At 49.7% G+C, this 27,337-nt stretch overlaps 2 protein-coding genes and 1 long non-coding RNA gene across 3 annotated transcripts in view; 1 reads left to right on the forward strand and 2 right to left on the reverse strand.

Annotated features, from left to right (window-relative positions):
* Chat (choline O-acetyltransferase) overlaps positions 1-16,063 on the reverse strand; it is a 51,381-nt gene extending 35,318 nt beyond the window's left edge. Inside the window, 7 exon segments of the mRNA XM_005339063.4 lie at positions 3,315-3,492; positions 5,448-5,628; positions 8,523-8,576; positions 10,012-10,130; positions 10,756-10,947; positions 13,721-13,824; positions 15,844-16,063. Coding sequence (XP_005339120.2) covers positions 3,315-3,492; positions 5,448-5,628; positions 8,523-8,576; positions 10,012-10,130; positions 10,756-10,947; positions 13,721-13,786 — 790 coding nt within the window. The 5' untranslated portion in view covers positions 13,787-13,824; positions 15,844-16,063.
* Positions 16,064-17,478: 1,415 nt separating this feature from the next.
* Slc18a3 (solute carrier family 18 member A3) lies at positions 17,479-20,639 on the reverse strand. The gene has a single exon (XM_005339065.4). The coding sequence runs from the start codon at positions 19,437-19,439 to the stop codon at positions 17,844-17,846; it is 1,596 nt and encodes a 531-aa protein (XP_005339122.2). The 5' UTR covers positions 19,440-20,639; the 3' UTR covers positions 17,479-17,843.
* Positions 20,640-21,447: 808 nt separating this feature from the next.
* On the forward strand, positions 21,448-26,512 carry LOC144376122 (uncharacterized). The gene is made up of 2 exons (XR_013436217.1): positions 21,448-23,040; positions 23,582-26,512. It is a non-coding gene; the product is annotated as an uncharacterized LOC144376122 (long non-coding RNA).
* Positions 26,513-27,337: the final 825 nt, after the last annotated feature.

A 27,337-nucleotide genomic window follows, 5' to 3' on the forward strand; every position in this document is an offset into this window, starting at 1 on the left:
GTGTGTGTGTTGGGATGGGGTCCTATAGCAACTCTAATTAATGTGCTAAAATTTATGACCCCAAACCCTCCTATATGGCCCAACACAGCTCATAAATCTCAATCAAATTTCCTGAGAAAGTTTTCTTTCTTTTCTACATTTCAAGAGGCTCTATCATTTTTTTTTTTTTTTTTGGCTTGAGAATCCCACCCCACCTTCAGCTCCTTGCAGATCTGGGACCAGGCGGTATCAGTTGAGAGTCTCCTCATACTCTACTGCCATCACAGGTATAGTCCTGCAGGTCACAGGCTCAAATTTTCTGTGTCCCTGTAAAACAAATGTCTCTCCAGCTCCTTTTGGTCCTTCATTGGTCTCCTCATCCACCTCCTTTTACTGGATTCCTTCCTTGCATTTGTCTCTAACCATGAACTTGCCTTTCCTTTTAGAAACACTTCCCTTGACAGTCATCCTCTTCCAGAAATTCCCTTATTTTTCTGCTTCTTTTAATACCAACTGTCTGATCAGAGTCACCCGTGCTTGCTGGTTCTACTCACTGCTCCATCAACAATCTTTTTCTGCCAATGGACCATTCCCATCCACATCCAACCAGTCTTTCTTCCTTCTACTCCAGCCTGATCCTTGTCAGGTTCACTGACAATGTCAAGGTTGCCAAGCTTAGTATTTCCCCTCTTCCTTGAGCTCTCTACAGAATCTATATGGCTGGCCAGTCTCAGCTTCCCTCTTGAATTTGTGACTCATCTCCTGTTTTTATGGGCTGCTGTTTCTCACTCCCTTTGCATCTTTCTCTATTTGACCCCCTGTCCCTGTTCTCCTGTTTCTAGATGATCTCATCCAGGTCGGAGACTTTAAATATCATTTAGGTGCTGATGGCTCTTGAATTTATATCTCTGTGCTGACCTCTCCCTTGAGCTCCAGACACATAGATCTAACTTGACATCTCCATTTAGATGACTCAAAGCATCTCAAATCCAACACGCTCTGACAGGATCTTTATGCCCATTCCCCACCTTGTTCCCCATCTCAGGAAATGGTGCCATCATCCACTTAGTGGTTTATATTAAAACATACAAACAAACAAACAAACACAGGAATCTCTCTCACTGCCCTTTTCCTTCCCAATGTGTCTGATTTGAGACACACACAGACCTATGCACATCTTTCCATCTTCACTCTCAACGCTCATCCATACTATTATCCTCTTTCATTTTGAAATGGAAACTGTTTCCTAAATGGTCTCCCTGCCCCTTTGTGGGAAGGGGCTGCTCCCAGAAGGAGTGCTCTGGGGAGGATTGGTTTCCTGCAAATTGCCCATGACACAGTCGATGGTGCTAATTCAATTAATCCATTTGCCCAAGAGGCGGTGCCTGTGTTCCCTCCTTTCTGTTCAACTTGCTTCAGAAGCAGCACTTCCATTCACAAAGCCAGATCAAGTGCCATTAACAAATTAATTCTGATTAGCGCAGCCCAAGCATTCAGACCTCAAGGCAATCCTGGTCAGTCGTCTGGGGCCTGGCCTGCTAATAAAGTGGAAACCGTGCTGGAAGCAGAGGCGATTATTTTGATGCCTGTCTACGTCCCTGGAGGGGAGAAGAGTGGGGATGTGATTTCACTACAGTCTCTAGAGGGAATTAACTCACTTTCAAATGATAAGTTATTAATTCCCCAATGTGGTGGTCAGCTCTGTGAGAACAGAGTCAGCGTAGCACACCTCCCTGTAGCCCCTGAAGCTTCTATTTAGGAATAAGTATTCATCAGGTGCCCAATAACTGGGAGAGAAAAATAACTGGTAAGTGAGAAATAAATCTAGGGCCTGGTATCATTAGTAACACTACATTCTTTTATTTAACAAATGCAACTGGGCTGTTACTCTGATTGGCACAGCAGATTCAGAACCAGTTGGTTCTATTTAGACAGTGCCCTGTCCTCTTGGACCACACAGACTGTGGGAGGAAGGCAGAGAATTGGCATTAGCCAAACAAATGCAAAGCTGCCCTCAGAGATCTGGCTAGCAATACAATCAAGACAGGAAAAGTGGTGTAGGTGACAGAGTGCTGATGTGAGGGAAGGATGCTCTGGGAGAGCATGAGGCCCTGACCTAGGCTGGCTCTGCATGAAGCCAGGAGCCAGCTCTGGAGAAAGAACCTTCTAGAGAGGGACCATAAAAATGCAAATGCCTGTATTTTTTAGAGAGCTAGGTGCATTCATCCAGCATAGCCATCTTTGCCAGCCAGCTGTTCTCCTTGTGGTCCCCAGGGCAGGAGACACATGTCCTGCTGAAAGGCTGACTTTGTCCACACTCATTCCACCTGCGTGGATGTCATCCCTCCATCCTTCCTTCCCCTCTCACTCATGACACAGGGCTTTGCTCCGTACCTACCTTGTCCAACAAAGCCTTTCAATATTCTAACTATAAGGACTCCTTGCCCTCTTCTCAAGTCCTGGAGCACTTGCTTGGCACCTGCTGTCTCCGTTTCTCTGCAATTGGGCCTCCTCTCCTATGCTCTCTCTTGCCCTGTTCCTATCACTGTGGTGGCTCAAAGGTAAGGGGCTTCATCCCCTCTATCTCTCATACTCCCAGGCTAGACACAGATTCCTCAGTTGTTGACACAGAGGGAGTCTGAATAGATTGCCTGGTCCAGTGCAATCTCTAACTGAATGAAGACTCCTAGAAGTCTTGCTTCTAGAATGCTTAATGTGGACAAGAAAGGAAGGCACTTCATAGAATTAAGGCTGATTTGGTTGGAAAGTAGTTTCCAAAAGGACGATTAAAATTTTTTTGAGACTCCAATAATATTAGCTTTCTAATAATGATATTTGGATTCCTATAATATTAGCTTTCTTCTGGGAATGCTTGGAAGCTCTTATAAGAATCAAGCCAGCCAGAGGGATAATAATTGGCTTGAAAAAGACCCAGGACTAAGAAATCAGGTGAAGAAAGAGGCCAACTACCCTCCCAGAGCCCAATCTGACCATCTCCCGACAGTTCAGAACTCACCATAGCCCAGCCCACCAGTAAAACACAACCTTCTTCCCGTTCAAAACCTCCCCTCTCCCAGTATTCCCAGAAGCCCCACAATTCCAGTACTCCTCAGTGTCACCCAAAAAGCTAGAATATCATCCAACAAAACACGAAGGTACAACAGGGTCTTCGGCTTCAAGACACCTTGCCATCCCATCTTGAGTCGAAAGGTGTCCTGAGCACCCAGTGCTATGGCTAATGGGGATGAGGTCATGGTGCCCAATCCTGGAAGAGGGAATGCCAGTGGGCATGAGGATGAGATGAACGTGGAGATGTGCTGGGCACTGCTGCTAACCTTTCACGAGGACTGTCCTGGCCTCAGCCCACTCGCTCCTCCCGTCTGACGTCAGCAGGCCGATTGGAGGTAAGCGTTCATCCTCGTTGGAAGCCATTTTGACTATCTTTCTCAACTGAGTGAACAGATCCCCCTCACTGAGACGGCGGAAATTAATGACAACATCCAAGACAAAGAACTGTGGGGGAAACAGGTCAAACATGTCACTCATGGCAGCTGGCCCAACGTGCCAGGCCTTCACTGAGACTTCACTGGTGAGCTAAGGTTTGGGATTACTCAGGCCCAAGGTTCCCAAGGTAATTCTGAACTGTCCCAGTTTGGGGAATGACCCAATATTATTGACTGTGTTGGACTTCGGTGGTGTCCCCTGCCACCACTGAAGAAAGCCAGAGTAAATTTAGCCAAAACAAAACTGGCTTTTGTGGTTTCTAGTTCATGTAAAACCATTATTTCTTAGAAGAATGGTTCAACCCCACTATGGGAGGGCAGTGTCTATCAAGACTAACATATACATACCTATGACTCAGCAATTGCTTTTATAAGTACATATGATTTAGCCTATGACTTGGAGAAACATGTGTATCGGGGAGATATGAAGGAATGTGTGCATATCAGCCTTTTTGCATTGGCAAGACAGTAGAAAGAGCATCATTTTTCTCCAGGAAGAGAATGGATAAGTAAAATACAGTGTTCTTATACAGTGCAGAATTAACTAGAATGAACTAGTTAGAGTTATGGGGATAGATCTCAAACACACTGGTGAGTGAAGAAAAATAAGCAAGCCAGCAGACAATATGCAGAGGAAGATTAAAGTAGAAAACCAATACACAAAACACTCTCTGCAACCAAGTGCACATGCCAGTATGTCTGTATGTACTCTGTATGGTGCTGTCATTCTGTCACTTTGAAGGTCAGAGCCTTCATAAAGGGCTCCATAAAGGGCCAATTCCCAGGTTGAGACATCATTTTTAGCTGATTGACATGCGCATCTAGTCCCTTCCCTGAGCAGTGCCTACATGGCCTGGTCTAGAGCAAGGGTCTGAGAGATTGTTTCTGGAAGGGGTGAATACTGTGCCATACGGGGGCTAGGAAATCCTGGGTTTGACTTGTGAGTGAAGATGGAAAACGGCTTTTGTTTTATGGCTGGCTGACCAGGTGCCAGGTGGGCTTCAGAGCCTCTTGCTGGCCTTCAAACCTGGGAACAGAGGTCTCAACCATCTCAGATGGCAGACTTTCACTGGGCTCCCCACTTACTAAAACTGTGAGATGAGCCCAAGAAGGAAACACTGTGGAACAAATACAGGGGGGCTGAAGGTCCATGGTATGGTTGTCAAACTAAGGTTTACCATTTAAAAAGCAAAAACAAGAAAACAACCCCCAAGCTCCTTTTTTCAGGTGAAATACTTTTGTGAATCCTCAATATATAAAATATATTTTTTATATATATACACTAAGAAGGGGTCAGGAACTCATCTTGGCCTGTTTCCCATGGAGCCCTTACTAGCTCCTCTGTGGAACGCTGTCTGAAGACCTGAGCTGCAGGGCATAGAACATGGCCTTGGGGCATTGGCCAGACCTATGGGGTCCTTTCTACTCTTGGAGAAACCACTTTCCTGAGTCTCACTTTCTTATCTATCAAAAAGAGATTCAAAGATCCCTTCTGGAGGTTCATTTTGAGGACTATGTGGAATGAATGAGTGTTAAGAGCTATGATTTAGCATAGGGTGTCCCATCCGACAGTCCTTTACAGAGTTCACCTCTCTGGGGGGTAGTCTCCAGGGAGGCCACAGCCTGGGTAACTACATGGAAATAAACAGATGTGCAGGTGGCAGCACCAAGGCCATGCTGGGTTTCACTCATGACCCTCATTCTGTCACTCAGGAGCTTGGTTTGAGAGCCCAGGGAGGGCATTCCCTATCTGATGACTCTCCTTGCTAACTGGTGAACAGAAATAGGATTGACTGGAAGTAGGAGAGCCCACGTTGCGGGACTATTCCCCAGTTCACTGTGTGACTCAGGGAAGTGGGCTGAGCACCCTTGGAGAAGCAAGAATGGATGAGCACACTTGGCCACTGTGTACCTTATTCCCTCCCCCAAGTTGGAGAGGCTGCAGAGGTGACAAGGGCCATTTACCTGGTTGCAACAGGCCACAATGACATGTTCAGGCTCAGGCATGATGCTGCTTTTTTGGGCCACCAGTGTGTCCTGGGTGTGACCAGGGAGCCGGTAGGAAGAGAAGAGCCCATAGTACTGCTTCATACAGAGGGGCTGCCCTGAAAGCTGGCCCCTGGCACTGTCCATGGGGATGGAGTGGCTGGAAGAGGAGAGCAAGAGAGAATCAGGCAGATGAAAGAATGGACAAGGGGGAGAGAGGAAATTTGAATCAATTCTATTGTTCCTCTGTGAATGTGTGTGGTGTTGGGGATTAGACCCAGGGCATTGTGTATGCTAGGCAAGCACTCTACCACTGCTACACCCCCAGACCTCTATTGCAACTTGATTAGGAAAGATGGGGTACCAAGCCCAGAAGTGAATTTCTATGTCAATTTCAAAGCTCACTTCTCCACTTTTTTGTGGGGGGGGGGGGCGGTTGGCAGTATCGGGGATTGAACTCAGGGGTTCTCAACCACTGGGGCACATCCCCAGCCCTATTTTGTATTTTATTGAGTCATTGTCTCACTGAGTTGCTTAGTGCCTTGCTTTTGCTGAGGCTGGCTTTGAACTTGGGATCCTCCTGCCTCAGCCTCCAGAGCCACTGGGATGACAGGTGTGTACCACTGAGTCTGGCACTTCTCCACTTCTTAAAATAGTAGAGTGACCCATTTCTGTGGCCCAGGAAGACCCTCAGGGTTTCCTCAAATCTCCCACCACCCTGCCACTAAAGGTGCAACATTAGTAGCGACAGTATGGAAATTTAAAATCTCTAATTCCATGATAAAACACATTTTGTCCTTTGTGGCATTTTTCTAGTAATTCATTGTGGTTGTGTTTTATAATTTTTTTTAAAGTCCTCCTTAGAAATAGTTTGAGAAGCAACTGTGGAATGCTGAAAGACAGAAAGGAAACCAGTAGGGTTGAAGTTGAGTGAAGAGAAGGCAGGTAGGAAAGGCCAGGTCCTGTGGTTGTTTTTTGTTTTTTTTGTTTTTTTTTTTTGGTGCTGGGAGTGGAACCCAGAGCCTCACCCATGCTAAGCATATTCTATACCACTGAGCCACACCCCAGCATTGTTTTGCTTTCGTAATGAGCAGAGTGGGAAAAAGGAGACCCAGGAAGAACAAGGAAGAGAGCTATAGCTGAGATGGAAAAGTGGCCTTGGTCTTTGGGGCAGGGAGAGGGAGAAGAGCAGCTGGGGCAGCTCTGAGGGAAAGTGACCACTCCAGAACACAGTGAATAGATGTGGGGTGAGGGAGAAAGAGGGACTTCATGGTTCCTAGACTTACCAACTGGGGATGTGCTGGTGCACTTACTGAGACGGCGAGACAGTTCGAGAAGCAAGGAGGGCGGAGGAGGGGCATCAGGGTTCACAGGGGCTCTTCTGAAATGACTGGGAGGTGCCCAGGGGGGATGCCTGGGGCTCAGGGGAAGAACAGAGCTGGACAGCTGTATTTTGTGTCTATGTTTCTGTCTTGCCCAGTATCTGAGAATCTTTTGAGGGTAGGGATGAGGCTTTATTTCTCATCAGTATGTTGCAAAGTGAATTAGTTAATTAATTAAGGGTCCAAAACAGGCACTCAGGCAAATGTTCCAACCTTATGGCATTTACAAACATTGTGCAGATAGGCATGGATGTGTGGTGTGTGTGTGTGTGTTTGCACACACAGAGACACATACACCCCTAAGAGTTCATGTTCAGGACTGTCCATGATAAATGTCTTCAAAAGTCCCTAGGCCTAGTGGGCAGGGTCAGTGCCCTTTCTCCACTATGTGGCTGGGCTGCTGTAAGTGATGAGGTGCTCTGAAGACAGAGATGGGGCTGTGAGCTAGAGGACTGAGTTCTGGGAGGAGACAGAGTATTGCCAGTGAGGAGGGAGATGGCCGAAGAGACACCTGAGGGGATAGAAGTTCTGGAGATCCAGTTTGGGAAGGCACAGTGACCACCACATTAGAGAGGAGTGAGAAGAGTGTCACAGTGTGCATGGTTGAGTGCACACTGGGGAGGCTGCTGTGTGCCTCGCTTAAGGCTGAGAGATTTTAGGCCTCAGAGGACAGTCAGGGTAGCCCACTGGAGAGGCTACTATTAATATTTCCATTTGACAGGCAGCAGACAACAGCTAGAAGCTGTCAGACTCTGAGGTCCACACTTGCCCTTTGTGGCAATCTGAATTCAGATTCAGGTTGATGACCCCAGGGCCTGACCTCTGAGCCTTTCTACCCTTTGTTTTCTGAGAGTCATGCCTCCTCCTCTCTAGAAGGTATGTGGGTCTGAGCCTCAAGGCTGGGTAAAGCCTGAGTTGGATCCAGTTGAACAAAGAATACAGGTTGGTCTTTGTTCCCTCCTTACCCTGTCACCTTCTGGCTGTGTGAACACAGGCAAATTACTTAATCTCTCTGAGCTTTGGTTTTCTTAATTGTGCAAAGGACACTATTTTGGGCTCCTCTCTCTTTCTAGCACCTGATGCCCTTACATATACTATGCCTCTGCAGACCTGGATCTTCAAGACATCCTCCCTCTCCCTGCTGTTCCTAGGAGCCTTGGGGCTTGGCCAGGAGAGGGACTTCCCTTCTAAAATCACAGATAACCTACTGCGCTTGTACAACTCTTTCCATCTGTGGGAGCATCCCCATGTCCACTGAGTTTGGTGGGATTGAAGAAAGAAGCTCAGAGCAGGGAGACCACTCTCACCGTGCAGCACAGCTAAGTCTTCTTTCTCCACCCTCCACATGTTATGCAGACTCCTGACAAATTCACACTGTGTGAACATCTAAGTTTTGGAGGGAGGGAGGCATTTTAAACAGACCAAAGAAAGATGGTGCTTATTCTGGGAAGGAGAATGTTCAGTGGTCAGGTCAGCTGGTTAAAGGTCCTCCAGATGCTGAGGAGTGGACAGGGAAACACTGGCTCTGTGACTAGGGTCAGGAATCCAGAGCAGGAAAAAGACAAGATCCCTGCCCTCTGGAGCTCTCTGTCTAGCGTGGCAGGGGGATAGATGCATGAATAGGCTGTGTCAGAGCAGAACACTACCCATCCGGGGCTGGGCCCAGTCCTACCTGTCCAGCAGAGTCTTGTAGCTGAGCACACCTGAGATGAGGCTGGCTGCAAACCTGCAGAGAGAGGAGAGGCTGAGTTTGCCTACTTCTCTCCCTCTCTCCCCTCTGCCTCCTTTCCTCCTTCTTTTTCTCTTCCCTTCCTTCTTCCTCCTCCCTACCTTTGTCTCTGCTCTTCCTGCCCGCTCCTTCTGTTCTAAACTCAACCATCAACCCACCATATGCCAGGTCTGTGTGTGCACTAATCAGCTGTGGCTCCTGCTGCCCCTCCCCCAATGCCGTCAGCCCATCACAAGCCTTGCATTAAAAATGGTCCCTGGGGATGAAGCAGTTCTTGGGGAATGGAGAGGAGAGGAAACTGAAATCACCTTGAGGATGAGGAGAAGGAGGAAGAGGGGGGCAGGAGAGGCTCCAGAGTCAGCAGGAAAGGGCTAAATGATGAGGGGTGGAGTTCTCCCTGGGAAAGGCCACTACAGGGGTTGGGACCCTCAGAGTTCTGGAAAATTCAGTCTACTGGGAGAAGTCCACAATTTCATTCTTTTAGTGGCTAATGAAAAGGAAAGTGAGTAGTGAGTGGGGGGAGGGATGCCCCAGAGAACTGTGCCAGGGGACCATGTCATCTTAATTGTCCATGGATGATGAGGCAGGGCTTAATTGCATAGGGGGGAAAGTGCCCCCTCAGATGCAATTTGGAGAAGTGTTTTCAGAAATTCATCCATCCACACTCTTCCTTCTGCCCCAGTGAAGTTCTGGCTGCAGGGGAAGAGAAGGTTACCCCCATCACTACAGTCAGTGGAGCTGGCCTTGTGGAGAGGATGAGGGTTGTGGTGAGGGACTTCCCAGCATGGCTGAGCCCTGCCCAGAGACTTCGGGGCCCTGTCTTTTCTCCTCAGGCCACTTTGGCCTGCCTTCTCCCTGCATTGTCCCCATTCAGGTCTTGAGAGCAGAAACTGAGACTCCAGCAGGGGGATCCTTCTACCCCCACCCCCTACCCTCACCAGTCATCGTCATCAGTGGGCCCAGAGGCCCTTCCAGCGGCTCAGTGAGCTCTGAAATTGCAGCAGATGGCAGAGACTCTGGCAGCAGCGGCTGGCAGGGAGCGATGTTTCCACCCCTCTGGAGTCTCAGTTTGGAACCTGGGCTCTGGAGCAGCAGGAGCTTCACCCTCGGGCAGTCTGGGGCAGTGTGTCCCAGCCAGGAGTACTGGTGAGTGGCAGAACACATGCTTCCTCCCAGGGCCTCAGCCAGGTCAAGACTGCTGTGGGGATCCCCAGGGCCCATGACCTCCATTTAGAAGACTGTGTGTTTAGTACTTGACTGCAGCTGTGCCTAAACTCCTTTCAACCCAATGCTTTGGATAGCCACTGTCTTGAGGCATTTGGCTCCAGAAAGCTCAACCAATACACAAGCTGTGACCTTCCTTGTGCTGGGGCCAGACCCCATACCTTGGGAAGGTACCCAAGCTGCAAATTCAGGAGCACAGTAGCCTCACCTTAGCTGGTCGTTGGTGTCTTGAAAGTGCTGCCGAGCAAAGATCACAGCTGGGCTGGAGTTGACGGGCAGAGCCAGGCGGTTATTGAGATACATGTCATTGAGCCAGAACTCAGACACCTGCCAGGAAGCACAGGGAAAAGGAGCCATTCTGGATGTTTGGTGATATCCCTCTGTTGGCCACACAGACCCCTCCCAAAACAGGGCCCCTTGCCAGTAGAGATGTCCAATTCTATCCTGGTGGTCCCAGGGGAAAATGGGGCACTTCATTGGATTATTCACTTCATTCATAACTGAGCCCCAGTTACGTTCTGGGGCCCAGGTGCCCCCAGTCCACCAGGCCCACCCTTCATCTTTGTCCCATTCTGGATGGTTAGTAATACACCCCTGTGCCCTGCCTGCGGGTCTCATTTCTGCTTTTCACTCTGCTCTGCTTCTCTGACTTCATTTCTATCTCCATTTCCCCAAGACTCGTCCCCATCTTTGTATCTTGTCTCAATCCCCGACTCTATTCCTATCTTCCCCTTATTCCTATCCCCCACCTGTTGTATCCCCATCTCTCCTCTTCTTTCTCCATCCTTTTTTCTCATCTTGCCTGCCCCTCACTCTTGCCTTTTGCGGTCCCCCAACCCATGTTACCTATCTGTTCCTGTCTACCCCCATCCCTGTCTCTCCCTGTGTCTCTACATGGGCTTCCTGCCCCTTACCCATGGGACCCTTGTCAGCCTGTCCCAGCAACACTTACCCAATTGGCTGTCTTCTCCTGTCGCTCCAAGAGTTTCTGTTGCAGGGTCTCACCGAGGCCACCAGGGGCCCCAAATCTCTGCACGATGGCCTGGCTGTTTCTGAACTGCTCCTCAGGGACCAGGTGTTGCATGCACTGCAGGTAGGTGGCCAGCGTCTGCTGCAATGGGGGCACTGGCAATTTGGGCAGCTCCTGGAAGAGGGGGTTCACAGGCACTCAGTGTGCATGTCCTTATTTGTAGCCCATGACTGTCCCTGAGATGATCCATAGCATGTGTCTCATTCTGTCCTCTTTGTTCCCTATTCTGGGACCTGTCTGTTTCTAGGATCTAGCTCAACAGAATTATAAATTAAGGATACTTCTGTTTCCTTTTCCTGTCTTTCACTATGCTTGGGTCCCAGAAGGTCACAAAACACAGAGGAAAATACCTTGATATTGGTATCAGCGAGACCTTGACCCTCTGGCTGACAGTGGTATGACCTTGGGCAAGTTCCTTTCCCTCCGTCAGTATCCGTTTCTTTCCATATAAAATGATCCTCTTATAGGATGAAAGAAATAATGCATATGAAAGTACTTACAAAACATAAAGGGTAGGTCTAAGGTGAAAATTACTGACATTGTCAGATGGGAAGGGTGCTACTCTTGTAGAGATTTAGATGGGTCAAATATTGCTTTGGGTGGGAGACATGGTTCAGTGCTGCCTAGATGACCAGAGTCATTAGTGCTGGGAAAGTGCTGACAGCCACACTTCATAATCCCCAGGTCCCCAGCAAGATGTCTCATGCCCTGAGCTCCTTGTTATATCCCTCCCAGTTATGAAACCTAGGAGGAAGATTTTGTTTCATGTGGGGATGAGGGGTGGGAAGATACAATGGAAGCTCAACCAATACACAAATCTCTCCAAGTCTTGGCTTATCATCCATAGGACATAAATAACAACTCTTATCTGAGAGGGTCACACAGAGAATTAAATGAGAAAAATGAGTGTCTATAAATAGGCCCATTTGGGGGTATTACCAATCTTATCCCTCCAAAAGAAATCCTAAGAGGAAAACTGTAATCTTGGGGTACTCCAAAGTGTGGCTAGAGTCAGGAGAGCATCCCAACTGCTGAGAAACCCCACCACTGAGAACCCAATCACGGTCCTTACGTGGGCACTGTACTTCCTATTTGCCCAGTTGCATTTCATTTAGGGGTGTCATGTCTGTCTTCAACTTTGTCACCTTGCCAGGCCACAGTTTTTCATTCCATTTGCAGAAGAAAAAACTGAGGCCTGAAGAGTGGAGAAACTAGTCCAAGTTCACAAAACAATTTGATGGCAGAGCCTGAACTGAAACCAATCTGTACCCAACATCCGGGGATTTGCTTCTTTCTCTCCAGTTGTTCTCTCTCTTTCTCCCTTTTCCACCCCTTCCCTCCCTGCTTAGCCTCTGACAATAGGAAAGCAGGACTCTGGATAATGCTTAATTTGTGAAGTTGGCAGACAGTGGGCTGCCTTCCTTGGAGGAATTTCTCCTCTGGAGGGTGGAGAGTTTCCATGAGGCAGCCGTGTTCACCCCACAATGGCTGGTTGAGAGCGAAGAGGCCCCTGGAAAGCATTTCCTGCTCTGTTCCTGCCCCTGCACCCTGGGCAGAGCAGAGTGCTGATGGATGAACACATTTCCCTGCCTGTCTGATCCTGTCTCTAGAGTTCATTGCTTCAGCAGGGTGTGGGGGTTTGGTGCCAACTATGGGCTGCTGCTGCCCTGGAGACATGTGAGAACGGGTTTGGGCAGTAGCTGGGTTGTTCAGCCCACTCCCAGAAAACCGAGTCTGGTTCCCTACCCAGCTGCTCTGGTCTTACTTCTCTTGCATTTGGTGGGGGTGGTCTCTTAGTGGTCAACAGGTGAGCAAGCAACTACAGAAAGCTCAGCCCAGGTGGTGACCTGGCCAAGAGTGCTGGCAAGTCTGACAGGAGCCACTGCTAGAAATGGTTACTCTTCTTCCAGGCACTCATTGTGGGCTAAGGCTCAGCCTGGGTAACAGGGAATCAGAGGTGGGTAAAAAGAAACGAAGCAGGAAATTTCAGCTCAGGCATCTCAGGTCTAGAAGGGCCTTTTTCCAGGCACTTCTAGACTTCTGAACTGAACCAACAAAGGACTTTGGTACCTGGAGTCTCTCTCTCAGGTCCATACATGTTTTCTAGGGAGTTCTCAAAAGCCAGGCTCTGGACTGGACTTGGAGATGATGGAGAGACAAGAGCCTGCTTTCCAGGAAACCACAGTCTAGGGGAATGGGGGTCACAGCATAAACTAGAGGTAACAGTGGAGGAGTTGATCAACTGCAGAGGTTGGGGCAGCATTAATGAGCAACTTCAAGGTCAGAAGTCAGAAAATTCTGATTAGGGTTTCAAATGAAGGCACAGGAAGGAGGAAGAGTAGTGGCAAAAAGATGTGTATGGAAGAGGAACCAGCACAAGCAACAACCTGAAATTAGATATCGTGTTCTATCACTTGGAGGATGCCTACCCAGGGAGAGTGGCATTGTCGCAAAGCAGTGGAGAACGTGGTGCTTGATGTTCTAGGGCTGAATGGTGACAGCAGCTGGTGCTGGGCTGTGGCAGGGTCTCGAGTAGGGAATTCAGCCTCACCCTAAACAAACACACTGGGCTCAAAGCCACCTGAAATAGAATTTGGTCTGGGGAGGTGGCAGGGGGAGTAGTCGTGTGTGGCAGAGTTCAAGGGTTTTCCCTGATCTGGTGATTAGGAAGTGTGGCTGTCAGCATTCCCCAGCACTTCTGAGCCACACCCAGCCCCTCCAGGGCCTCTGGGCTCCTCTGCTGGCCTGGGGCAGCACTGCAATCTGGGCCTCATGCCCAGGAGAGTGCAGCATTGGGGAACAGGAAAATGCTGGGTGTCAGTCACTTAGGACTATTCTAAGGCATGAGGAGGGTACAAGTAAGACAGAGGGCTCTAAAATGACTCACAGTTTCCTCCTCACTGTTTGAAGTTTTTTCAGCCATCTTATGGGTTTTCTTTTCCAGGATAGGCATCTTGGTGACTCCTGGTCTCAAGTAGCAGAGGTGTAGATCTGGGGACAAAGAAGGAGAGTCATTAATACAAGGAATCCTCCACTGCCCACAGCCTGACTTCTGCCCCGTGCAGAGGTTAGAATTTGAAAACAGTATCTAGGAGTCACATTGAAGATTTGGCTCTAATCTTTGATCCCATGCCTATTCCTGTGAGCACAATGACCTCCCTGAGCCCCCATGTTGGAAAGAGTGGGTTCTGAAGTGAGCCTCCAACTAGGACTTACTCTATCAAGGTTGCAGCTACCAAAGGCCAAGTGATCACCCCAGGGCAGCATTGGAAGAAGCAGGGCTGGGTTTGCCCATTTCCAATCCATGAGAGATCACTACTGAATTCTAGCTTTGCTCCTGCCTGGAATCCAATTGGCATGTGCTTTGTTAATTGAAATCTCTTTTTCTCATTAGATTTTGAGCTTCTCAAGGGCAAGACTATATCTGCTGTGCCCAGTGCTTCATCCTTGGTGCTTGGTCTGGGGTGTGGCATGGAGTAGGGGGAATGATAGTCAGCTGAAGAAAAGAAATGCTTGTGTGAATTAACATGAGCATGAATGACTCCAAGGTCCTCTAAGGCCTTTTGCTCTAGAAGGCATTCTGGGATGCTTGGAAGTGGCCTATGACCAAGGCAGGAGGGACCTTAGGGCCTGCTGGAAAGGCTATGACTTAGGCTATCACTGGTCAGCAGGCTCCAAGGGTAGGTACCATAAGAATGTGGATGGAGATGATTTAGGAAACTGGATGACTAGGGTCCTTAAGAGCCACCTGACAACCTGGCGGTACACATTAATTTTCAAAGTAAAGTAGAAGTGAGCCAGCTCAAGAAGGGCAAAGGCCAATTTTTAAAGCTGTGGGGGTACAGTCTCTACCCCCTGCAATCCACTTAAACCTAATCTGCAGAGGTATACAACCAGGATTTCCATCAAACTATCATCTATTTTTTTTCCCCAAGAGCCTGAGGCATATGTTTAACCCATTCTACTACTACTGCCCCTAACCAGAGGCAAGCACAGTCCTGGTGCTTGCATGTGGGTCAGTTGATCTTTGGAACACAGCATCCAGAAAGATGGATGCACTAAAGTCCAAGGTTGGAGGGTCCTGGAACTGAATGGCCCTGCTGGCAGAAAGATGTAAAGTCTTTGCAGGCAAGTGAAGGGCACTCCCAAACTAAGCCCAGAGATTGCAAGGACTGCCTAAGACTATATGGCCAAAGTAGCAGTGTTTAGGTGAGAGTCCACCCTAGCACTATGCTGTTTCTAGGAGGCCATGAGGGCAAGGGCAAGTTTGTAAAGTCCCTGCAGAACGTGCAGCCAAGGCTTCTTCTTCCTTTGGTTCCCCAGGGGTGCCACATGGGTAACACTAGTCAGGCCTCATATAAGGAGCACAGACCTCAGCCATTGATTTCCTGGTGGTCTCCACCTGCCAGCTCCTCTTCTTCGTGGGGCCAGCACCTACATATATATGAATATATGTCTTTCTGTCTTTTTTGGTGCCCTCCCATCTGTATTCCTGCTGACCTGGTCGTGAAAGCCAGCGGAAGGGATCTCTCCTCTGCTCTGTTGGTCCCACCCTACTCGGTCGGGCATCACAGCGTCTCTGAGCTGCGACCCGGGTCAGAATTGCCACCTGCTGTCGCTCCTTTCACTTTTCTGCAAGGGTTTGAAGACAGTTGGGTGCTCCCAGTACTTCAGGAAGCTCAGGTTGGGTCCCGCGGACCCTCCCAGAGGGCACCGAAAGTATAGTTCTCCGCGGTTCTAGAGAGATGAGAACACGGAGTCCGGAGCCCTGATGGTGAAGCCTCTCCAAGCCCAGGCACCCAAGCTGCGTAATGCCGCAGCCTCCTGTGTGTTCCCCGACGGCTGTTTCTATCATGGGTAGACCTCCGAGGGTCCTGGAGCCTCTGGGCCCCGATGCCGTCGCTCCTTGGACCGTTCCTCCGGAGGGACAGCGCCTCTGTTCCCTGCCCTCCGCTTCCCGGTCTCCGCTTCCTGTGCCGCCCTCTGCCCGACCCGCCCAGCCCTTCTCACCTGCTCTCCTGGACTCTGTAGCCTCGGCTGCCGCTGCACCAACAAGCAGGACTGGGGGCGGAAACGTGAGCCTGAGGGATGGGGGTGGGGGGAGGCGCGTCAGCAGCGTAGAGGTGGGGGCTGCCACCTAGGCGGGTAGTGGAGCCTCCGACGTCGCCGGGTCCCCGCCGCAGCCCGACTGGCGGCTAGGGAGCCGCCGCGCCTCTCCTCTCCTTCCAGTTCCTCCTCCCTCCCCTTTCTCCTTTTCTCTCCCTCCCCTGGCCCCTCCCCCGTCTCTCTTCCTCTTGGTCCTCTGGCTTCTGCAACCCATCCCCCGCGATCCCACCTCCCAGTCCCGGAACCTGCCTGGACGGCTTCCCTGATGATGTCGCGGACCAGCTGCGGGATTCAGACACATGAACTGGGTGAAGAACGCTGGCCTGCCGGCGCCGGTCACCCCCAAGCCCAGTCTTCCCCAGTCTCCGCAATCCCCCAAACCCCCATCACTCACTGCTGTGTTTGCATAAGCAGAATTGGGTGTGTCGATCAAAGGAAATGACTGTCCCCCTCCCCAGTGGCTAGGCCAGGATCAAACCCTACATTATACCCCCTTTCAAAATAATAATAATGAATCAGCTTGTGGATCCCTGCAGGACATTCTTCCATTTGCCATCCTATCCTTTCTGGCACTTTGGGGTGGGAGGTGGAGTTGAGGAAATGCAGATTTGGGCCACCCTGGATGGCAGACCTGAGCTGCTTAGGACATTTGGCAAGAGGCACACATTCCTCCCAGACAACCCCTTTCCCATATAGATGCTCCCAGAAGAGTATATATAGATTCACCACAAAGAAAAACGCTGCTCACACCCACCTTGCCAGACTCAAAGACCAAGGCAGACATGCACACACCAGCAGTACAAACACCCCCCCACACACACACACACATAGATGACCCTAACCCAACTGCCTTTTCTCTCTGGAATGGAAGGACTTGCAGCAGTGGTTGTGGGTTCCGTGACTGGGAGAATCTGGCACACTTGACCCTGGGGCTCCCAGTACCAGGACTCAACAATGGGAAACTTCTCTTCCAGCTCCCACACTCCCATCTTTTCCCTTCAGGACCCAAACCTGCTCGGCAGTGACATAGCAGAGATGCTGACAACTGACAACTCCTTGTAGGATACAGTCTGCCTCTCTAACATACACATTTATGTTATGAAAGATGGGGCCCATTTTCCTCCCTCTCTCCACAACAGCTCTATTCCTACTCCTTTCTGCAAGCCTGGATGATGGGAATACTGGAAGGAAGGGAAGCCCAGCCTAGGATCCTAGGAGCTCTGGCCTGTTCCAGAAGTGTCTTCAAGGGCTGGGTGGGGAACCCAGTCTTCCGCTGGTGCCCCAGGGCCATCTGCTGAGCTTGAATAGGAAGGGCTATCTCTGGTTGAGATGAATGTGTGCTCTACTGTGTATGTGGAGAAAAGTCCGTGATGGGTTTGCTTCCTTTGTATTCCCTTTCCCAGGTAATAAAAGAACCACAGATTCTCACACGGCTACCAAACTCAGGGCTGAACTGGGGTTTGGAGTCCCAGATCACCCACCCTTCTCCCCGTCTTTGTGCCAATCTGCCCACCCTCACCAGTAAAGAGACTCGGCCTCCTCGGACAGACATGGTTTATTAATTTGGCCGGAGGTCAAGTTTGGCACTGGGAAAAACCAAAGGGAGTACAGACAAACGTTCTGCTCTAGCTAGGGAGCGCTGAGGTGGCCGCTCACACACCTCCATCTCTGCCAGGAGTGCAATCTCTTCTCATACCTTGGTGCTTCCAGGCCCCATTGGATAAGAGAAAGGGGAATAGGGAATGGGTAGCAGAAAGGGGATTAGGATAAGGAAAGACAAGACTGGGATGGAGCTGGGGAACTCGCTGGAGGAGGCGGGCCCTGAGCCCGAGTTGGCCAGTGTGCTCGCAGGGCACCTTGACTCAAGGGGGTAGGCTGGGTGGCTTGGAAGAGGAGCGGGGCTGCTAGCTGTGTGTGTAGTAGTAGTTGTAGTCATCCTCGCACCGGTCAAAAGGGCCAGGCGGGCTGCAAGGCTCGCCATCCGGGCCCGGCACAGAACGCTCACGTAGGCGCACCGCGTCGTACAGACCCTGCGGCGGCTCGTCGAGCAGCACATCCCGTTCTGACCGGGAGCGCGTCAGGAAGCCCACGTTACGCAGGAGCAACAGGACGGGCGCATAGAGCAGGTTGGCCAGGCCCATGCCAAGGCTGAGCTGCTCAAAACCAAGCGAGTGTACAATATGGCCAGCTACTATGGGCCCGAGCGCGTAGGCCACGGAATAGGAGATGTCAGCGATGGCATAGACGCTGCCGTAGACTGAGACGTGGCGCACGTCCACGAGAAAGGCTAACGTGGGCAGCAGCGCGGTGTCCACTAGTGCAATGCCGAAGCAGAGGCCACAGAGGGAGACCACTAGCGGCGCGAAGGAGCGGCAGGCTGGCACAATGCACGAACTGGCGCCAATCACTGCCAGCCCCAGCGCACCATACAGCCACTGCAGGTGTGGATAGCGCGCCGCCAGGCGTACGGTGAGGTAGACACCTAGCACGTGGGGCACAAAGGCCGGCAACCAGGCCATTCCCATCTCCCACTCCGACGCCGCCATCGTGTTCTTCATCCACGTGGCGATAGTGGGCTCGAGGAAGGCTAGGGGAATGTTGCAAGTGGTCAGCGCGCCGGCTACCACAGCGATGTAAGGGTCCAGCATGAGGCGATGGATGGGCGTGCCCACTGGCAGGTTGGCTCGAGCGCGTGCAGCTGCAGAGAAGGGCTTGGCCACCGCCAACAGCAACAGCGCGTCGAAGAGTGACACGGCAGCAAGCACCAGAAAGGGCACGCGCTTTCCAGCGAACTCATAGAGGATGCCCCCGAAGGGCGGCGCCACTAGGCTTCCAAAACTGATGAACGCCAGCGCCACGCCCAGCGCTCGACTGCGCTCAGGCTCCTCAGGATACTTGTCCGCGATCATGGCAATGCCGGACGTGTCGGCGAAGGCTGAACCCAGGCCCTGCAGGCTGCGTGCTGCGAACAGCGTGGCGTAGTCCTCGGCGAAGGCGAACATAACTGTGGAGGCAAACATAACGCCCAAGCCAATAAGCAGCGGCACATCGTAGCTCATGCGGTCAATGAAGGGCCCGCTCAAGGGATTCACCAGCAACTGCAGTATAGCCTTGGAGGCAAACAGAACCCCAATTTTCACATCTTCACTTTCCGTGGGGTAGCGAGGCCGCAAGATCGATCGGGCAGGTCCGGCAGCCGTCGGGGACGAGGTGTTGGCAGTGTAGGCGCTAGCATTAGCCAGAGTGGGCGGCGGCAGGGTGGGCTCCCACACCTCGGAGGTCAGGGTGGGGCTCTCGCTGCCCCCGCGCATGTGAGCGATGTAGTCGGGCACGATGGGTACGATGACCATGTACAGCATGTTGTCCAGTAACAGCGCCACACACACGATGACCAGCACCAGGCGCCGCTGCCTCTGGGGCTCTTGCAGTGCCGCATCCACTGCTTCCGACAGCTTGGTGGCCGCTGCCCGGGCCTGGCCGGCCGGTGCCTCAGGTTCCATGCCCCCACCTAGCTGCTCCTCCGAGGACGCCTCCACCGGAGTTGGGCACCAGCGTCCCGCAGTGCAGAGACCAGGGCGCGGGACTTCGGGGGCGCGGTCCTCGCCGCGCAGCGCCCCCTGTGCCTCAGGTGGTTGTGGGGCTCATGCCCCCGGGTCCAGGGAAATGCAAAGACTCCGTCCGGCAAGAAGCCGCCTCCGCTTTGAGCAGATCCTGAGACCCGCCGCCAGTGGGCTCAGGTGCGGCTGCGAAGGCGGGTGCGCAGAGGGGTTGGGGCAGAGACTGGGAGTGCTACGCCTGGGGAGCGCAGCAAGCACTCCCTGCCGTGCCGAGGCCGCTCGCACGGGCCGAGGGGCATGCTTCTGCCGCCCGCCGGTTCACTCGCCCTGCCGCCGCGTTCCCCTCCCTTCGCGTCGGCTCTTGCCTCCTCCTCCGCCTCCTCCTCTTTTTTTCCTTTCCACTCGGGGCTGTGACGCGGCGAGTCCCGGCCCCCGAGTGGTGCCCCGGCCACTTGCGTCGCTCATGCTAATGCAACGTCGGCGGGGCGGGGGCCAGGGGCGGGGCGCGGCCGGGCAGGGGTCTTCTCCCTCGGTGCGCCGGGGCTAGAAGCCCCTGGAAGGGGTCTTGGTGCAGAATGGTCCTGCACAAACCCCTAGAGATGTGCGCACCATGAGAGGAACGGGTCCTCTGTCTCTTCCAGTTCTAGGACCTACGGGGTCAGCCCCCGCTCTTCTCATGGGAAGAGGGGCGCGGCCGCCAGTTCCCCGCAGCCCAACGGGAGATGGGGCAACCCGGGCTTGAGATCGCCACCTCAGAAGGATTTCGGCGCACAGCGGGCTGGGAGCCCCCGAGGTGAGCCGTGCTGCGTCCATCTGTTCTCGCAGCTGGAACGTGGAGCCGCTACCCGAGGGGCGCTGGGCACTGACCCCCAAGCCCTTACTCTGGCCCCGCCCCCTGGCTCCTTCCACCCCCGCGGAAAGGGAGGGGGAGGCTCAGAGACTGCTGGGCCTGCTTTGGACTGACCAGCCCTTCGGCAGAATGTCACCGCAGCTAATTCCCGGCTATGAAACAAGTGGGGATTGAGGGGGGAAAGTCGATCGCCCCCAGGCAGGGTTTGCTAATACAACCCTGTTCCTCGCAGTCTCCCGAACTGCCTTGGCACCTTCCTCCCTCCCGCTTGCCTGGACTCTCCCTTCTGCTATCTCAGTGCGGGTCCCCCAGCTCCGCCTCTTCTCCCTTCTATTCTCCTCACCCCTCCCCACTCTTATCTCCTCCCAGGCCCTCGCCGCACCAGACCAAGCCCTCCCTCAGCTCCTGCGAGTCTCCGCCCACTTTTCTACATACCCTGATTCGGCTTCCCCCAACTCCAGAGCCGCTTCCCAGCCCCGGGTGGGCTCGTCAGTTATGTCGTCCTCTCTTGGAGCTATAAGAAACCCCGCCTGGGAGCTGCGCCCACTCACTACGCAAGGCCCAGCAGCCTTGGTGTCTTGAGAGATTCGAGGGAGGCTCACCTTTAGAGAGAGTTGCACACGCCGAGGTGCCCCATTCTCAGCTGATAGGCTGAGCTGTCTAGGAGTGTATGCTGGGCCTGATGCCTCCCCAGAAGAGCTTTGACCCTGGATGGCACGTAGAGCCTGTGTTCCACTCCGCAGATTGGCAGGAGAGAAGCTCGGAGGCAGCTGAGGTTGGGGGATTGGTGTTGTTGACATTACAATTTGTCTCTCTTCCAGAGTCTCCAACCTCATTCTTCTGGCCTCAAAAGCAAACTAGCATTTTATTAGATCCAGCTTCTCCCACTGTGACTCCCACCTTGCAGGAGGCATCGTGATGCAGTACAAAGAACGTGGTCTTTAGAGACAGACAACTTAGGATGACCAGATCTGCCACTTACTAGATAAGGGGACCTAGGAGGAATTATTTTGCCTCTGTCTGTTGGTTACTTTTTCTGTAAAATGGAACAATGGATTACCTACTGCTTAGTGTTCCTGGCTTAGTAAGAGCAATGTAAGTACTTGCTATTGCGATTATCATTGTAAAATGTGCTGTTTTATCCTCATGTCACAGTTAAGGGACATGTGAAGAGTAGATAAGACATGGAGGCACCCTGGCTAACTGGATGGGCCCTCTGGTTAGGTGGGCATTGTGATTTCAGGCTCTGTCTGGGCTGGTGGAGAGTGCAAAGGGAACTGGGAAGTTGGCTTCTGTCCCTGAGCTCTCTGTGAGATGAGGCAATGGAAACCAGAGTGTTAGTGTGAGAGGCAACAGCTTTGCCATCTATTGCCGAATCTTCCCAGGCATCCCAGGGAAGGAGGAGAAACTGCTTTACTTGTGGCCTTGCTGGCACATGCTCTACAGAGAACCTCCCTTTTGTCTGAGGGAGGGAAAGAACCCTATTGTGGGGACAGTCCTGGCTTTGACTTTCCTTGGGTGATTCATAATCCCTATCTGGGACTTAGCCTTGGCCTCCGTCTAGTAAGGGTTTAGGTGGGAGTCCACTCACTGCAGCCATCAAATGGAAATGTATGTTGTAGAAGGGCTCTTTTAGGGTAAGAGAATTATTTAAAATTTTATTTGAGAGTCTTTATTCATTACATATAATTCTCCAGCTCATCCTAGTCTCACCCTTAGCTGACTTTTCACATTTTTGTCACTTGCCCGGGTCTAATTATTTAAGACTTCTGAGCTCTTTGGACACTCCCATTGAGGCTTTTAAAGGGGGCTGTCTTCCAACATGCAGTGATTGTTTATGCATATGTTACTTGCCCTGTGTGATTAAAAACAGGAGGCAGGAAAGAATTTGAGGCTTAAGTTTTCTGTCTTGTGGTTAAAAAACAATGGAATATTAGAGAAAATTTCCTGGTAACTTCAAGGTGAAAACTGTTTCTCCCAGGTCCCTAGCCCACATAATTCATAGCTATTTCTGAGCATGAAGCCAAGTTGTCTCTGGGATCATGTTAACTCTCCAGTCCTCCATTCCTATATGGCAAGAATTAGGCTCATTTATTAAGCACTTGTTCTGTGTCAGAGGCATTGTGTGTTCAGTTTTACTTCGTTCTTTCTCAATCCTTGTGTAGTATAAATACTATCCTCCTTGTCTTACTGGTTGAGGAAACTGGGCATAGAAGACTTGGATCTTAACTCAAGATCCATGTAACAGATCCTGGCTTTAAACCCAGACTATGGAACCTGCCTTGTGGTCCTCATGCTGAGTCTTATTATGCTGCAGCTGCTTTACCCACACCTGGTGGCTTAAGCAGATGAAGACCCAGGAGAAAAGGAAGGTACTGGGCAGGTTCCTTCAGTAGGCCCCAGGGACACTAACCTTCATTCCTCAAATTCCAGATCTGAAATCACCTCATCCCTTCTTCAATTAGCACCAAAGACTGGGTACAGGGGTTAGAGGTAGGCAATGGCCTTCTTCAGCAAAAGGTCTTAGGGAGAAGGATCCCCTGATCTGGGACCAGCTGTGAGAACAATCCTCTTTCCCTGCTCAGGATGTCTGGAGCTGTCCATGGTGCTGGCCCTAGCGCTGTCGCTTACTATACAGTCTTCAAGGGCCCAACTGTCTTCCTGTGCCTGTGACTTCCCTTCCTTGAACTCTTGGTAAGTTTTTTTCCCCAAGATTCCTCTATCTAAGCATAACTTATAGATGAAAGGAAGTCTCCCATCCAATCCTGGGAAAAATGGAAGCTTTTTTTTTTTTAACCACATATAGCCATTGTTACTGCAGGGTACATGTAGTACTAAGTTTCAGTTGAATCAGTAAAGGAAGAAATTAATTTATTAAACACAGAGAAGTACTTATGATGTACCAGGCACCATTAAAAGCATTTTACAAATATTAACTCATTTGATGCTCTCACCAACATTTGTATTACCGTTTTATAGTCAAGGACACGGAGGTGAAATAATTTATCCACAGAGAACTCACAAGCAGTGGGGACTTATTCAAATACAGGGGGTCTAGCTTCAGTGTCCATCTTCTAGTCCCCATGATATTCTGATGCAAGACAGCTGAGAATGAGAGGACTTACTTGACAAGAGATACCCAAATGCTTGAATCTTAGTAGGAACTTTATTATTCTATGTGGCTAGAGATAGTTTGGTGATTTGGGCTTGACAACATTCTTTTCTTTTTATCCAGTGGACAGAGCTGTGGTCTCAGCCTGATAGAACAAAGTCTGTCTCCTGCTGGACTAGTGCCATGGAGAGCTGATTGGGGACTGGGGATTCCTGGTGTATGGGAATTTGGGGAGACAGTGGAAGGACAGCCATCCTGTACCATGCCTGGGTGAGGTCTGCTATGTGTGTATGGAGGGCTCTTGAGTGGGTTGCAAGGTTGTGGTGGCATTAATGGAGCGAGCTACCAGTCCAGCCTGGCCTCATTTCTGAGGAGGACATAGGGACACATCAATTCTGGGATTTTTGTCATTTATTACTGCACTAAGACATGGGTCCCTGAGAAGTGAAATAACTGTGTTTTCATGAGGAAGCAGGCTGGTGTGGTGGTGGCAGCATGTGGGCGGGGTGCCTGCTCCTGATTTATTATTTCTTTGTCTCCCTGGAAGCACTTAAGTACAGGCTTAGTTCCAATGAAGCTCATGAGCCTCTTTGGATTCCGGCACTGGGGTGAGGGGTATAGTTTGCCCAGGCCTTGCTACATCTCCCCTATATGCTGCCTTGGGAGGGCCCCAGGGCTTCAACATCACCTAATTAATTTAGGCTTCCACAGCCATGTATTCTCAGATTCAAAGGAACATAGTGGCCTGTGTCAGCTGTTCCCGGAAAACTGTGAGTCGGGTGGCTGGAAGCCAGAGCGCTACGTGCCTGCCTGGCTGCCCTTGGCTAGTCCGTCCCAGGGCCCAGAAGTGCCTTGTGCACAACATAGAAAGGGACTGTGGCTTCTGCAATGTAAGTGAGCCTCAAAGCCCACCTGCTTTCCTTCTGACTCTCAGGTAGTTCACATGAACCATTGATTCAAAGCAAAGCCTCAAAAATCCCTCTGGTTTCTGTTCCCACACTTACTTTCCATTCCAATCCAATGAGTCTTTCAGATTGAGCTCTCTCCTCCATTGAGGCAGATTCCTGCCTGACGTCAGCTCAGACTCTACATCTCCTCTAACACTATATACCTCCCTACACCCCTGCCTCCTCACTCAGTCAACCCACTCCTGCATGGACACCAACTGTTTCTCTGTAAAGTTCTAGGCAAGCTTCCAGGCTCACAGACCCTGCATAGCCCCCTTGCTTCCTGGGACTGTTGCCCAGCTTCTTCCCTGAGCATTGTAGCCTTCCAAAATGCCTCTTTCCTCCCATCTTCCCTAATTGATCTCAGAGCTCTTACCTGTGCACCATTGAACCAATGTTCTTACGGCTCCTGCTTGTTTTCCTCTCCTTGGTTCCTGAAATAGTGTAAACAGCTCCCCCCAAGCCCCAAATTCCATCAAATTTCCTGCTCCTCTGGAATCTATCCCACATAACATTGAAGCTATTCTCCCAACCCAGGCTTGAAGATAGGTACTGTGGCTTACTAGTTAGGTACCTACACAGCACCAGCTGTAGCACCTTGCATGGGAACTGATGGGTCAGTGGTGTTTGAATCCACTTCTACATTTATTAAAATGAAAATTAATCAAATAAGTAATACAGAAAAAATATTCTTCTTATAGAAACTAGAGCATGATAACTGTTTGGTCTCCTCTGCCACAATTACTCTTTTTTTTTCCTTCTATTTATTTATAATTTTTAAATTAGTTCATTATAGATTCACTGAGTTTTTGTTAGTGCATAATGGTTACACATAATATTGGGATTCATTTGGACATAATTATACAAGCATGGATATAATTTGTTCCAATTCAATCCACAGTACTTCCCATTTCTCTCTCCTCCCTCCCACTGTTCCTTTTTTTTCTTTTTTTTACTTTTTTCCCTCAATCCCAGAAACTGTATTTATTAACCCAATACAAACACTATTTCAAAATTATGTTAATTACATTTATGCTTGCTGATTCCTCTTGATGTCAATTCCTTTAACATCAGTGATAATCCACTGACTGAGTTTCTTAGGACAAATATGACCTAACTCTGCATACACAGAATTACCAGAAACTTATAAACCTGCAGTAACAGTCCAGGAGACACAATTACTCTTTTCAAAGTATATTTTTCAACCATTTTCTTAACTCTTTCCATACACATATATGAGCTCATATAAAATTTAACAAACATTTTGCTCACATAAACATATTTAAGAATTTCTTTTCTTTTCTTTCTTTCTTTCTTTTTTTTTTTTTTTTTTTTTTTTGGTGGTGATGGGGTTTGAACTCCAGGTCTTATGCATGCAAGGCAAGCACCCTACCAACCGAGTTATATCCTCAGCACTATTTAAGAATATTTAACATGAATTTTGTTATATATGTCTCCTCTGCTCTCATTTTTCATTGAACACTCTATCCACTTTAGTCTCTAATTAAAATAGCTCTATTTTCTTAAGCTGCTGAATAGCTTTTGTGTCGTTTTTGTTCTTATGAGTAAACCAGTGCTTTTTAACGTTTCCCTATCAATGGACATTTAGATTATTTCTGATTTATAGATGTTACAGTGTGACAATGAATCTTCTTGTGCTAGTATGGAGATGCTTAATGATGCACTAGTAACTGGGATTGCTGAAACCCCAACAATCCCTACCCATTTTACATTTTAAAAGAAATTTCCAAATTGCCCTCCAGAGTGGTTGCATAAATGTATCACTCTTCGAGCAATGTGTGGGGGGTACAAGTCCCCCATGCCCATGCCCGCATTCACTCTTTACCAGTATTTTCCCCTTTCATCAGTCTGATGGAAAAAAAGTGGTATTCAATACCATTATAATCATTTAACTTTTTAATTGGCCAAAAAACTTTTTGTATATTTATTAGCCATTTGTTTTTCCTTTTTCTCTCTTTGCTTTTCTATTAGGTTGTTTGTCTTTTTTTCACCTGAGTTGTAAGTAGTCTCAATATTTAAAACTGGAATATCTTTGTCCCAGACATGTACATTAGAGATTAAAATTATTGATACTTCTTCATTACTAGATTTGATGTTTTTATTTATTGGGCAGGATAAATGAGAGTGGATATGACATTGCTGCATCAGTTAAAACCCTTCAGAGACTCTTCATCAGCAATGGGAGAGAGTCCAAGTTCTTTAATTTAACATAAAAGGTCCTCTATTATTCATCCATCTCTACAGTCTCAATGTGATGCCCGTATTTGATCCTGATTTCATCACCTTCAATCTCTGTCTGTCTCTTTAACTTGGAGCAAGTTGACTTAAATTCTCTGGGTCTAGGATCTGTCATTTAAAAAAAACTTACAGAGTTGTCCCTCCATTACAAGTTTCTAACTCTGATCTTGTACAAGTTACCTAACCTCTCTGAAACATACCTACCCATCTATAAAATGGGTGCATTTACAGTACCTTATAGGATTCAATATAGATGGAATGAGATTACTTGTAAATTTTGATGCTATTGTTCATTATACCACCTCCTGTTTGCCTAGAGGACTTCTACTCAATTTTTATGATCAAATCAATCTCCACCCCAAATAGAATCATCTCTTCCTCCCTCGTGTCATGACCACATACCTCTTGCTGTGCATATCACAGTATTTTACAATGATGTGCTCTGCTTCCTCTAATGAAGTGTGTACCCTTGACAGTTGGGTCTGAGACAGACAGGTCTCACTCCCTGACTGGTACAGAACACCCTGAATAGTTAACCATGGAATGGAAGAATGCACCTATTTATCATTTTAAAAGAGTTAGGGCTTTCTCATTGTGCCAAAGTTCTGTGACCCTGGAATGTACTGGGAAATCCTTAATGGGAGAATGAGATATTCCTGAAAAATACTCTCAG

The sequence above is a fragment of the Ictidomys tridecemlineatus genome, chromosome 1, assembly GCF_052094955.1.
Source record: "Ictidomys tridecemlineatus isolate mIctTri1 chromosome 1, mIctTri1.hap1, whole genome shotgun sequence".
Classification (NCBI taxonomy): Eukaryota; Metazoa; Chordata; class Mammalia; order Rodentia; family Sciuridae; genus Ictidomys; species Ictidomys tridecemlineatus.

Bases quoted from the DNA above. Each gene is read 5' to 3' on its own strand.
- Slc18a3 (XM_005339065.4), bottom strand. From the start codon at position 19,439: ATGGAACCTGAGGCACCGGCCGGCCAGGCCCGGGCAGCGGCCACCAAG.